Below are 14,362 nucleotides of genomic sequence, written 5' to 3' on the forward strand. Positions count from 1 at the left end.
TGCCTCTTCCGCCCAGTTTACATTGGCCTTGTGCTTCTGAGGGACTGCATTAGTGAGGGTACACGTAGCTGTAGCACTGTCATTCCTATTAAAGGAAAAGGGGTATAGATGGCCACGATCATATCCTGAACGCTGATAATCTGTATCCACCGCCTGATTGTCACTGGAAGTATCATTACTGCTTATCATTTCCACCGAGGCACGTGGATCGTCAATCTAAAACCATTATAAAATAACACGTTAAAAAATATTCACAATTTAAGAAATGAGCAAGAGCGAAAAGCTCATTAACTCCAACAAACGTATCCCCTTTTCATAGATCAGTCTGATATTCTTAGCGCAGGGACAAAATTACTCATGGCCCCAAAATAAATTGTGGTTAATGGGAGTGAATTTTAATCTTTTTCTCTCTTTTAGCCTTACAGACAAGACATCTTACCCCATGTTTAACTGAGTAACCAACTGGAACACATCTGCAATAATAGCTGGCAACTTTCAGCAGGTTTTTCAATTACTGTGGGGAGAACAGATAACAACAACTTCTATTTACATAGCACTTTGAAGGCAGTAAAATACCCCAAGGTAGGAGTGCTGTCAGATAAAATTAATCACCAAGCCACATAGAGATATTCAGACAGGTCACCAAAAGCTTGGTCAAACAGGTATGTTTTTAAAGAGTGTATTAAAGGATAAAACAGAATGGGAGAGGATTAGCAGGGCATTATAAATCCTTCCAAATCTCGTTAAATTATTATTCGTTGTTTGGCTTTTCTATTATTTTGAAGCCATTTGCAGGCTTGGTCCCCTTCTTTACCCTCCTATTACTGAAAAGCAGGACAAACTAATCCAACCAATCACCTCCCCATCAGTCTACTCTCAATCATCCGCAAAGTGATGGAAGGGATCGTCAATAGCGCTATCAAGCGGCGCTTAGTCAGCAAAACCTTCTCACTGACGCTCAGTTTGGGTTCTGCTCAGCTCCTGTCCTCATTTCAGCCTTGGTTTAAACATGGCCAAAATAGCTGAATCCTAGAGGTGACATGAGAGTGACTGCCCTTGATGTCAAGGCAGCCTTTGACTGAGTGTAGCATCAAGACCCCTCGCAAAACTGGAGTCAATGGGAATCAGTGGGAAAACTCTCCACTGGTTGGCATCATACCCAGCACAAAGGAAGATGGCTGTGGCTGTCTGAGGTCAATCAGCTCAGGCGCAGGCCATCACTGCAGGAGTTCTTTAGGGTAGTGTCCTTGGCCGAACCAGCATTAGCTGCTTCACCTATGACCTCCCGATAACATAAGATTAGAGCGGGATGTTTGCTGATGATTGCACAAATGTTCAGCACCATTCACGACTCCTCAGATCACTGAAGCAGTCCTTGTCCATATGCAGCAAGACCTGGGCAATATTTGGATTTGGGCTGATGTGTGGCACGAATGTTACTTGCCACTTAAGTGCCAGGCAACGACCATCTCCAACAAGAGAGACCCTAACCAGCTCCCTTTGACATTCAGTGGCATTACCATCGCTGAATCCGCCACTATCAACAGCCTTGGGATACAGTTGCCGACTCCGACTGGACATGTTCCGGGAAACGTCAGTGGAAGTGATGTCACGGAAAGCCATGAGGGGGTCTGGGAATGCTTGCAAATACGTTCCCAGGGATCTCTGTCCTAAATAATAGGCTAGGTGTCAGCAGGTACAGAAAAGTAATCAAACCTGATGGACTCAGGGACTCCCTCTGGATTGACAACTGTTCCAGGGACCACAGTTTTCAGAAGTTAAGCAAAGGAGACCGATAATGAAAAAGGCAGTAACTGTAGAAACCTGGTAACTTAACCAGACTGAATTTATTTAATTAGAACTGCCTCAGGTTACTGCAGGCAAATACGCAAAGCGTGCGGACACCTTTCCCATTAGATTAAAAACTTAACGAGATCATCAGTTTCTTTTAACAAAAAACTTCATTGATGGGGGAACAGACGCCCAAAATGTAGTCTGAAAACTCTGGAAAAACAGCAATATCTTGTGGGGGTCAGGGAGGAGGTGGCGGGGGGGTGTGGGCGGGGGGGGGGGGGGGGGGGGGTGGAGAGGGGGGGGGGGGGGGGGGGGGGGGGGTGGTGGGGGGGATGGTGGGGGGGGCGGGGCACAAGCGTTTTGCCATCTTAGCAAAGGAGGCTCCAACCCAAAGCTCTCATCATTAAAATAAAACCTACTGCTTTGCAATTCCTGCGCTGGTTTTAGACCTAAAGTTGGAATCAGATCATGAGTCAGCCGGGAAGCTGAAACTCACCAACTGTCACTTGTGTACAGCTGCTTGAATCTCCACACTCACCACTTACAGCACCCAAAATATCTCCTTGTTAACGGTTAACACCAGGTGTGTATATTTATTCTGTGGTTAAGCCCTCACCCCTGGTCTTGGGCTGTTCTGGGTAAAGGAGGATCCCATCGGTACCTGTAAACTCCCAACTCCGGCTCCGGCTGGCCCTGGAACATCTAAAAGCCCCAGGCCGGAGCTGCAGCGTCCAACCAGAGCTCCAGCACTGCAGTGTTTCACTCTCCACGTGCAACTGAAGCAGCCGCGTCCAGTCGCCGGTGAGCTGGAGGGTCTGAACCCTCCATTGGCCCGTGATTGGTGACACCGTAATCACTGAGGGGCACAGCCAAATGCACACATGCAGTGTCAGTGACCATTAAAGATGACGCAGACCAAACACACACCCAAGGGAGGACAAGAACTCTGCCTTTGCAAAGTCCGGACTGTGCGCCTGCTCCCTTTGTCACTGATGTTGTGGTTTAAGAACTCCCAGATTCTTTTCTTTAGCCACCAGAAGATTGCCGCCGACTCCGGTAGACTCCTGGCCATTCTGGGAGGGCTGGCAAACCTACCAAGGTGAGGTGGGAGGTGGGGGGTGCAGTTACCACTGACCAGAAACTTAACTTGACTAGCCACATAAATACTGCGGCTACAAGAGCAAGTCAGAGGCTGTGAATTCTGCAGCGAGTAACTCGCCTCCTGACTCACTTCATCCAGCACTGACACGCAGGGGCAGTCATGTATACCATAAACAAGATGCCCTGCAGCACCTCACCAAGGCTGCTTCGCTAACACCTTCCAAACGCATGACCGCTACTATTTAGAAGGACAAGGGCAGCAGACACATGGGAACACCACCACCTGGAAGTTCCCCTCCAAGCCACTCAGCAACCTGACTTGGAAATATATCGGCCGTTCCTTCACTGTCGCTGGGTCAAAATCCTGGAACTCCCTTCCTAACAGCACGGTGGGTGTACCTACACCACATGGACTGCAGCGGTTCAAGAAGGCAGCTCACCACCACCTTCTCAAGGGCAATGAGGGATGGGCAATAGATGCTGACCCAGCCAACGATACCCATATCCCTTGAATGAATAAAAGGAATCCATCATATTGAGGAAAGAGTGTACACAGGGACAAAAAAATTAGCAGCAGGAATAAACCATTCAGCCCCTCAAGCCTGCTCGTGTTGTGTCAGTATTGGGCTCATTTTTTGCCAGTTACTCAATGTGACTGGGCCTGATTTTCACCCTTTAATTACTGAAGGCAGGATTATTACAGGGGGCAGTATTGCTTCCCCCTCCTGGAATAAAAGTCAGCCACAAACTGACCAACTTTAAAAAAAGCTCTCCCCGCAGTGATAACATGCTGTGGGCGGCTTTAACAAGCTGAGGCCGCTTCAGTGGAAGAAACTCCTATCCTTGAGAGCTGTCAGCCAACCTGATTGGCTGGGAGCTCCTGCGGTCCCAGCAGCGCCAGGAGACAATAGTGGATGATGCTGGGACTGCAAGGAGGCCCATGAAGAAGTGTCATAGACGCCAGTCAAGGTGACCCTGGGGTTTCTTTGGTGTAGAGGGATTGGGCAACTTAGGGAGGGGGTTGGAAGGTGGGGGGGGTGCGGCATGCGGATTTTGGAAGCCAGATGGGGTGGCACAAAGCGGGGTGGTATCATCTTTAGAGGTTGATGTCCCTGATATGCACAGGGCACCCCCCCACTCCCCCCTGGAGGCATCCTCTGTTCCCCCCCACCCTCCCACCCCCCAACTTCCTTCCTGCCCTTTCACTATCAACTTTGGTGAAAAAATGGCCTTCCCACTCTTGCCAGCTTTCCACTGCCTCATGTAATACGGCACCGGAGAAGGATTGAGGCTCTTAATTGCCACTTAATTGGGTAGTTAAGGGCCTCCATAGGCTTAAGTGTGGGCAGCCTAGTGAGTGTCTTACCCGCCCAATGTATTATGGGCACTGGGCTGGGGGTGGGCATTAACGCAGTGGACTACTGACCCGACCTATTTTACGTGCCAGTCACCCCGCCAAAAACACAACTGTGGGGCGGGGGTGGCGTGCTGTATTAGTCCCCCATAGTTTGATAGAGGTATTTAAAATCATGAGGATCTGGACAGAGAAGATAGGGAGGAGCTGTTCCCGTAGGTGAAAGGATTGAGAAGCAGAGGACACTGAAGGTGATTGGTGAAAGAAGCAATGGCCACATGAGAAAAAACTTGCAGGGTTACAGGGGGTGGGACTAGATGAATGGTCTCCTCCTGGACCATAACCATTCCACGGGCTGCATCTTACAGGAGGGCAGACTGCTCCCCCCCCACCCCACCCCCCTAAACCACTGGAAGTAATATCCAACTCGCCCCAGGCCAGAACTACCCCACCACCCCCCGCTCTGCCCCTCACTCAGGAGGAATCCGGTCGGCGCAATCTGCCGGCCAATCGGATTGGCCGGCCGCTACGGCACTCTTGGCAGCGTCAGAGCTGATTGGTGGGCACTGCCGGGACTGCAGGACGAAAGCCCAAGGGGAACATGGCTGCCCTGGAAAGGTTGAGTGCCAGGTTCTTAGGGTGGGGAGAGATTGCAGAGTCTAGGGAAGGGGTTGGGGGAGAGTTCTGTCAGACAGGAGGTAGGGATGGAGTTTGGGGGTGGGGGTGGGGGGAGGTGGTGATATCTTGTGTCCCCAGTGCGTGCAGTGCACCCCCTGAATGCGGTGCCCCCCTACCCCCTACCCCCACCCACTCTTCCCTTTGTCCATGCTTGACTGCCCAGGCCAACTGTGTTATGCTGTGGGCAGAGTATTATTCAGGTCAATAGGCTTGTTAATGTACCTAAATGACCCTTCGTTATTTATTTATTTTCTGGCATTTCCTGCCCACCCAGCCTATTACGGGTATGAGCTTGGGAGTGGGCGGGAAGGTGCTGGGCTGGCCACCCAACCTGTTTTATGTGCCCTCCCACCCCCACTATCCCCTTACCCCCAGACGAATACATGTCCAGCAGGGACAGGTAAAATCCTGCCCTGTGATTCCACCCCATGAAAGTGAATGGATTTTGAAGTAAGTTAAAATCTCACCCTTTGCTGTCATGACATTTGTGGGATCTTGCTTTGCCCCTTGAGACGTCCCGAGGGGATGAAAGGCACTCTCTAAATCCATGTTTTTACAGTCTCTCTGTCCTTCCAGAATTTTAAATACTTTCACGGTAAATTTCCAGCAAATGAAATGGTGAAAAACACAAACTGTATTCTCCTTGGTGACCAATGATGAGATAATTCACCCTGAACTTGTGAATTCTCATTCTGACCTGACCTCCCAATGAACAACATGGAGCAACCTCAGAAACCCCAGTGATAAATGGTGCTCACTGGAACTGCCTTGCAATGAACGCTGAAGCGATGGGACTGTTTCTGGTACAAGGTGAACGGTTCAGTCACAAACACTTACCTGTGGCTCATAAAACCATGGACTGGGTCTCTGCTTCTTGTCAACACCCATGGTGCAGGGATACCTGTAAGCGGAATAGACCGGGATCCGCAGGTCTGTCCGGTACAGCGTTACAAAGTGATAGTGGTTCTTGTACCTCTGGCAGATTTTGATACGGTTTTGAGTGTCGAATCCCTGCGGTGGTGTCTTGCCCTGAAAGAACCAGCTGCATTTCTTCAAATCCTGGATCACTTCCCCCTGCACTGCCCCTGGATTGAGGACTGGCAAGAGCAGGAATAAGGCCAGACTCGCTGTCCCCATGCCCAGCCTCCAAGGAATTAAGTTCCACTCCTGGATGGATAGCGAGCGATCAGTCTATTTCTGCTTTGCTGGTTTTGCTGCGTTAAGTTCAACAAACAGGGTGACTCTCGGACCCTCTGAAAACCTAGAGAAAGATGTTCTCAGTGCGACATCCAGACGTAAATTAGACGTTGTGTTCCTCAGTCTGTGCTACTCTTTCCCCTTGTTATTCAGGGGGTGATGGTTTCTGTTTCTGTAATTTCCTTAATAATTCTCTGTAACAATCTGCAGACGGACAGAAGTAGTTGGCCCTGTGACTGAGTTTCTATTCCTTGTTTCTCTGGAGAGGTTACACTAGAGCGTAGTATCTCTCGCTGTCTCAGCACTGAAGTTTTTTTCCTTTGCTCGTCCGCGGGCTGTGGGCCCAGTCAGCATTTATTGCCCATCCCTAGTTGCCATTGAGAAAGTGGTGGGTGAGCTGCCACATTGCCCACATCGCAGCCACTGACTCGTTGGCCGGAATTTGCCCCTCGTCGGGCACAGGGCCCGAGAGCGGCCGCAAAACGGGCCCCCCCTCCCCCTCCCCCTCGACCACCATCGGCCCCCCACCCCCCCATCACGATTTCACGCTGGCTGGCCAATTAACGGCGTGAAACGTGCGCTGATAAGCTCAGCGCTGCCAGGGTGGGGCAGGAAGAGAGTGGGCGCGGGTGAGCGCTTCGAGAGAACTCCCTGAAGGCAGACAGATGCAAAACTAATGTCTGTGCGTCACAAATCTCAGGCGGCTGTGCCATTAGCAGGATTCATTGCCCGTTTAATTGTCGGCAGGCGCGCTTCCGGCTCTGGCGTGCGCCCGCCAAGCGAAATATCGCTCAAATGCAACGTCATCTCGCGCGATTTTACATCCGATTGGATCAGGCACTTGCCTGCCCATGGAACATTAAATTCTGCCCATTGGCTGTAAAGCGCTTTGGGACATCCTGAGGTCAGGAAAGATGCTATTTAAATGCAAGTCCTCGATATTCGTGTCTTCTCACGCCAACCCTTCCAGGAGCAGCTTTCCTCAGCTTCATAGCATTACGGCAGCATCAGGCCAGTTCTACAGAGCACACAAGCTTCAGAGAGAGACATAGTTAAATCCAGCACCGCTTAAGTGACTATTAGACTCACAGAGCAAACTTCAAAGCGAGTAACCTCTGCCCCCTGCTGGCCTCATCACTCACACACACACAAACAAGTCGTTCTTAGACTAACCTCTGCTGGCTCTGAACTTTTCCACCATCTCCTGCTCAAGGTTTCCCCTTCAAAACTACCCTCGGACATTGGAGTCGTCACTCATTTCTTTGTTAAAAGTTGTCTAAAGCTTGTCAGCCAATAAGACTCCACTTTCCCATAGTTGGAGGTGCTAATTAATGTTTAACTAGGCTTGGCCTCAGAGCATCCCTAATATGTGAGGTCAGTAGGATTATTGAGAAATTTTCCAATATTTGGAATAACTGCCTTATGATAACAATTCAGCAAAGTACAGAGTCTAAGACATAATTGGCAAATTGACAAAGCCACACACTGGGTTGGGGTGACAGGGCAGGTGGATGTTGGGCTTGTGCAGTTGTGGGTTTGGATTGTTAATTTATAACCATAAGGGAGAGAGAAACTGGAAATTCAAGCTACCCTAAGGACTGTAGAAATTTGTGGTTCAGTTCAGTCACAAGTGTAACGGTCTCAGTGAATCACTCTTCTACCAGGACCAGTACACCAGCATTTCCCCGGCAATTGAAATCCAGAAATTAGTCAATTCTGTGTTAAGTAGAAACATGTCTTTGAGGGAATGGACTTGGCGATTAACAACGTTGATGGGTAAAATATCAGGGTTGTTGGATATCAAAAGTTTCAAAACACAAGCAGCCTCCCTGATCAGTGCAAGACCTGTTATCTCCACACAATTAGTCTAAACATGAAGCAGTGAAATATTCTTTTGAATGCCCATTTCCTTCAAAAAACCCACCAGCTCCCACAGTTATCTCGATTACACTTCCTCACACCCCACACCCTGTAAGGACTCCATTCCATCTTCCCAGTTTCTCCAGCACCGTCACATCTGTTCCAATGATGCAATTTTCGATGCCAACGCTTCTGACATGTCTTCCTTTATCCTCAACCAAGGACTCACCTGACTCCCCGCAACCTCAGCCTTGTAGAACCCTCAACCTTGTTGTTCCATTTCATGCACTTCTGCTCTCAGCCCTTCCCCTCCCTCCCAGAACGATGATAGGATTCTCCTTGTCCTCACATTCCACCCCACCAGCCTCCACATTCAACGGATCATCCTGCACTACTTTTTGTTATCCCCAGCGACCACCCCTTCCAGCGTTCCGAAGGAACTGTTTCCTCTGTGACACCTTGGCCCACTCCTCAATCACCTCCAACAACCCCCCTCCTTCCCACAGTACCTTTCCAAGCGAGCAGAGAATAAGCAACATCTTTTACCTCCTCTCTCCTCACCATCCAAGGCCCCAAACACTCCTTCCAGGGGAAGCAGCGATTTGTGTGTCGATTCAGGATAATGTACTCGCTGCTTGCACTACGATCTGCTCTAGATTGGGCAGGCCAAATGCTGATTGGGTGACCACTTTGTGGACCACCTCCATTCAAGCTCCAAGCATGACCCTCAGCTTCTGGTCATCTGTCATTTTAGTTCTCCACCTCGTTCCCACTCTGACCTTCTGCCCTGGGCTCTAGCATTGTTCCAATTCTTAGGGGGAAATTAAAAATGCTAAAAGAGAACACTGTAAGAATTTACTGAAAAACACTGAAACTCCCCAGGCAGACTTGGCTCTTAAACGCATTAAGAGTTGAAGATTACCAGATGAACATTGCACAGCCTTGAGAGTCAGACTAGAGACACAAGCATGACATAAATTAGATTAGGTGTACTCCCCTCTCACATAGGGAAGGGGCAGATGGTTTTAGCTTAGATATGGGAAGACATGCAATAGACAAAGAGGGGGCTTTGATGAAACACAAAGGTCTTTGACTACATGTTTTAATTTTGATTGGATAATATAATTATGTATACATCCTTTAGAATAATTGGTTAGCAAAATCACATGTTTATGTACTCAATAGGATAGAGTTAGCATGGGACCGGTGTGTCGGTCCCATTGGATATATTCGATATATCCGATTGGATATATTCAAATATACTCAAATGTATTATGATAAGAAAAAGTACAAAAGTAATGAAATGTAATCATTGTGGGAGTTGGGTCTTCATTCTTAGGAATGATTGCGGCTCCCTTGTATATGCTTGAATGAAACCTGTTAAAGGCAACCCGGGTCTCTATGGTCACTGTGTGATCAGGAATTGTAACTTCTCCTCTTCAACTGGCCTACGTGGTAGTTGTAGAATTGGAGGGAGTACCTTCTTCACAATGAAGTTCAACATGAGCTTGAGGAATAATCATTCCACTAAATCCCTTTGTGTAATTCTCAAATGCAAGTGTCCATGCCTGTCTTAACTCGCAGCAAGTCCTGTTCCCCTTTCATCCTTGTGCTTGCTGACCTACCATTGGATCCCAGTCAAGTAATGCCTTGATTTTAAAATTCTCATCCTTGTTTTCAAGCGCTCCATAGCCTCAACCCTCCCCTTCTCTGTGACCTCTGCCAGCCCCACAACCCTCCGGGATATCTGCTCTCCTCTAATTCTGGCTCTTGTGCATTCCTGACTACAATTGCTCCATCATTGGTGGCAGTGTCTTCAGTTGCCTGGGCCCTAACCTCTGGAATTCCCTCGCTACACCTCTCCACCTCTCTATCTCGCTTTCCTCCTTTAAGATACTTCTAAAAACCTACCTCTTTTCCCAAGGTTTTGGTTACCTGACCTAATACCTCCTTATGTGATTTGGTGTCAGGCTTGGTTTTATAATTGCTCCTGTGAAGTGTCTTGCGTCCTGTCATTGTGTCAAGGGCGCTATATAAGTTGTTGTTTAAAATCAATTGCCTCTTCCCCATCTTTGTTTCATCACCACTTTGGCTACTTAGGTCTTTCTTAAATTCCCTACCTAAACACTTCCACATGTGCTGCATCCACAGAAGGGAATACAACAATACATCTAATCACATTTTGGCTACGGTTGGCAGCAGTGGAGCCAGTGGAATAACTGTGAATGGCCCAAGTCCTGGGGAAGTTGCCTTTTCAAAGCCTTACCGCCTCCCTCCCCAATGTCCCTACCCCCAGTGATAGAATGAAAAAAAACTCCCCTTGGTACGTGTGTGTGCCTACAACATCCCGAATCATCGCATCCAGGCTCTCCCCTTGCTTTGGGAAATATAACTCAATTTGCTTTTACATAGCACTTCTAACATAGCAAAACATGCCCAGGGCACTTTAGAGGGTTGTGATCAAGGTAAGTTTGACCCCGAGCCACATAAGGCGATATTAGAACAGACGACCAGAAGCTCAAGGCTGAGTTAGACATATTTTCGATAGACGTGGAGTCAAGGGTTATGAGGGACAGGAAAGTAGAGTTGAGACCACAACCAGATCAGCCATGATCTTATATTGCGGAGAAGGGTTGAAGGGCTGAATGGCCTACTCCCGCTCCTAAGTCCTATGTTCCTATGGTCAAAACGATAGGTCTTAAAGGAGGAGAGAGAGAGGCCAAGAAGCAGAGAGGTTTACAGAGGGAATTCAAGAGGTTAGAATCCAGACAGCTGAAGGCACAGCCACCAATAGTAGAGTGCTGAATGGGCCAGAATTGGAGGGGCACAGATATCTTGGGGAGCCTGAAGGGCTGAAGGAGGCTACATAGATAGGGAGGGAGGTCATGGAGGGATTTGAAGACAGGGGTAAGAATTTTAAAATTGAGGTGCTGCAAGACTGGGAGCCAGTGTCGGTCAGTGAGCACAGGAGTGATTGTGGAACAGGATTTAGTGCGAATTAGGCAAGAGGCAGCAGAGCTTTGGATAGGATGGTGGAAGCAGTGGAGTAGTCAAATCCAGAGGTGACAAAGGCATGGATGAAGGTTTCAGCAGCTGATGAGCTGAGGCAGGGGTGGAGATAGGTGATGTGATGGAGGTGGCAAAGGGCAGTATTGGTGATGCAGAGGTAACCTTCTTGCATGTGTTCCATTAGAAACTGCTGGCAGATGAGAGGCTGGTGTCTGCAGAGAAGGAGCTGGAGGAGAGACAGCTGCTGAATCAGATGCTGGACTCCATGAAGATTGCCCCCTTTCTGAATGAAGACCTGCAAGTGGAAGTCATGAAGGTGGTCGCTGATTTATAAAATGCTAACTTACATAAGGGCGATGGACCCCTTGAAAGATTTATTGCTTATAATGAGGTGCCTCTCATCTAGGCAGGGTTACAGCTTAAAGGGAAATAAAAGCAAAATGCTGCAGATGCTGGAGATCTGAAATAAAAACAGAAAATGCTGGAAAAACTCAGCAGGTCTGGCAGCGTCTATGGAGAGAGAAACAGAATTGACGTTTCAATATCACTTCTTCGGAACTGAGCTCTCCTTCGGAGTTCTGAAGACGAGTCATATTAGAGTCGAAACGTTAACTCTGTTTCTCCCTCCACAGATGCTGCCTGACCTGTTGAGTTTTCCCAGCACTTTCTATTTTTATCATGGCTAAAGGGATTGGCCTCGAAATTCCAGCGAAACCATATGCTGCTGCTAGACTGAGAAGGATTCCTGAACCCTGACCCCACGCATCGAATGCTCCAGACCCTCCCACCTGAAATCCCGGGGACAGGGTATAGCAGGGTGAGTGGACCATTCGAGGGGATATGCACCCTGACTGAGGTGAGGAACATCAGAGCGAGCAGCTGGAGAAGGCAAAGGCCAAAAATGGCCAACGATTTCAACGTCACCGATTCTCTTTGGGTAGTTCATGGGGTAACACTCTTGCCTTGTGTGGCATGAGGTCATGGGTTCAAGTGCCACTCTAAGCTGGCACTCCAGTACAGTACTGAGGGAATGCTGCGTGGTCACAGCATGTCTGTCAGGTAAGATGTTAAACCAAGACCCCACCTGTTGTCTCAGGTAAAACTAAAATCTCGGTGGCACCATTTCAAAGGAGTGGGCCTGAATTTTGAGCTCGTGGGGCCCAGGAGCAGTCGAGTGACAGGCCCCTGACCACCATCGGCCCTGAAAAGCTCAGCGCTGCCAGGGTGGGGTCAGGAAGAGGGTGGTCCACGACATCACTGTGGGCTGGGGGGTGGTGGTGAGCGCTTCCATTGAGCTCCCTGAAGGCAGACCTGCCAAAAGATAAAACAAAGCACAAAAATGCTGCAAAAAAAAAGGTCCATGGAGCACAATCGAGCACCTGAAAACATACCCCATAAAAAATGCTGTCCCCAGATATTTCTTTTTATTTTACATCCCCGGAGAGATCTCATGCTTCCCCGACATCATCTCGCGCGATTTTATGCCCCCTTCGGGTCAGGGGTGCGCCCACCCGTGGAACCTAAAATTCTGCCCGAGCAGTGGGAGCTCTTCCTGGCCTCCCGGACATCGTCTGTCTCCCAGCCAACCCCACCAAAGCAGGTTATCTAGTCACTTTCACTTGGCTGTTTGTGGAACCTTGCTGAACACAAATTGGCGGCTGTGTTTCCCACCTCAGAGCAGGGGCAGCGCTGGCTGCAAAGCGTTTTCAGAATCACAGAATCGCACAGCGCAGAAGAGGCCCTTCGGCCCATCGAGTCTGCACCGACACGTGAGAAACACCTGACCTACCTACCTAATCCCGTTTACCAGCACTTGGCCCATAGCCTTGAACGTTATGACGTGCCAAGTGCTCATCCAGGTACTTTTTAAAGGATGTGAGGCAACCCGCCTCCACCACCCTCCCAGGCATCGCATTCCAGACCGTCACCACCCTCTGGGTAAAAAAGTTTTTCCACACATCCCCCCTAAACCTCCTGCGCCCCCCCCCCCCACCTTGAACTTATGTCCCCTTGTGACTGACCCTTCAACTAAGGGGAACAGCTGCTCTCTATCCACCCTGTCCATGCTCCTCATAATCTTGTACACCTCGATCAGGTCGCCCCTCAGTCTTCTCTGCTCCAACGAAAACAACCCAAATCTATCCAATCTCTCTTCGCAACTTAAATGTTTCATCCCAGGCAACATCCTGGTGAATCTCCTCTGCGCCCCCTCCAGTGCAATCACATCCTTCCTATAATGTGGTGACCAGAACTGCACACAGTACTCCAGCTGTGGCCTCGCCAAGGTTCTATACAACTCCGACATGACCTCCCTACTTTTGTAATCTATGTCTCGATTGATAAAGGCAAGTGTTCCATATGCCTTTTTCACCACCCTACTAATGTGCCCCTCTGCCTGGGATGTTAATGGCGCTATATAAATGTAAGTCTTTTCTTTTGGGGCCTTTGGAAGGCCGAGGATGGGAAGCCTATGTGCTTTCACCTGGCAACATCCAACTGGGCCTAGATATAGAGTATGGGCCAAATTCCCAGGATATCTGCCTCAGAGCTGTTGTGTGAGTTCAGGACAGATGGTGGAAGAGTTCCCTGTACATGATATGTGATGGTCAAGGCACAAGGAAACCGGAGCACAGGTCAACCCCAAGGTTTCAACCCGAACCCCCTTCTCATTTGCCACAGTTGCTCCCTGAAGACAATCATTGATGGAACGTGGTAGAATTGCTGTGAAACAGCCACTTCTACGGTTTTGTGGAGATTGTGACCCGGTTTGAGGTTTTTCCTCTGATAATTTTGTTCTCTATCTGCTTCTTTGAAAGGTGCTACTTTGCATCACATATTCGTCGACCTTTGAAATAAACGGCAGTGCAGTGCTGAAGATTGCTGAGGTAACACTGCTCATGTGTTGGGGTTCGATAAAGCGTGTGTGTGTGTGTGTGTGTGTGTGTGTGTGTGTGTGTGTGTGTGTGTGTGTGTGTGTGTGTGTGTGTGTGTGTGTGTGTTTGTGTGTTTGTGTGTGTTGTCTCTAAAGTGTTTTGGAATATTATGAAGTTGGGAGAGGAACTTATTCAATGCAAGCTTTTTCTTTCACTTCCCATCATCAAGCTGACCTTTTATTTCAGCTCAGTTGATCACACGCTTGTCTCTAAGTATCAAGGTCAACTCCCATTCCAGAGTCTTGAGTGCAAAAAAACCCCAGGGACCGCTGTCCTTCAGAGGTGCCATTTTTCAAATGAGACGTTCAACCAAGGCTCCAATTACCTGCTTGAGTAGATGTAAAAAAATCCCATGGCACTATATTGAAGAAGAGCAGGGGCAGTTCTCCCTGGTGTCCTGGCCAATGCTTATCCCTCAATCAACATCACAAAAATA

General features: G+C 48.7%; 1 protein-coding gene across 3 annotated transcripts in view; it reads left to right on the forward strand.

The window, feature by feature from the left end:
* arfgef3 (ARFGEF family member 3) overlaps window positions 1-14,362 on the forward strand; it is a 265,336-nt gene that overhangs the window by 32,055 nt on the left and 218,919 nt on the right. For all 3 annotated transcript variants that reach the window (XM_041173954.1, XM_041173969.1, XM_041173960.1), the window contains exons 4-5: window positions 11,178-11,309; window positions 13,810-13,878. In XM_041173954.1, the coding sequence (XP_041029888.1) occupies window positions 11,178-11,309; window positions 13,810-13,878 (201 nt within the window). The remainder of the gene's footprint in view (window positions 1-11,177; window positions 11,310-13,809; window positions 13,879-14,362) is intronic.

The sequence above is a fragment of the Carcharodon carcharias genome, chromosome 2 (genome assembly GCF_017639515.1).
Source record: "Carcharodon carcharias isolate sCarCar2 chromosome 2, sCarCar2.pri, whole genome shotgun sequence".
Classification (NCBI taxonomy): Eukaryota; Metazoa; Chordata; class Chondrichthyes; order Lamniformes; family Lamnidae; genus Carcharodon; species Carcharodon carcharias.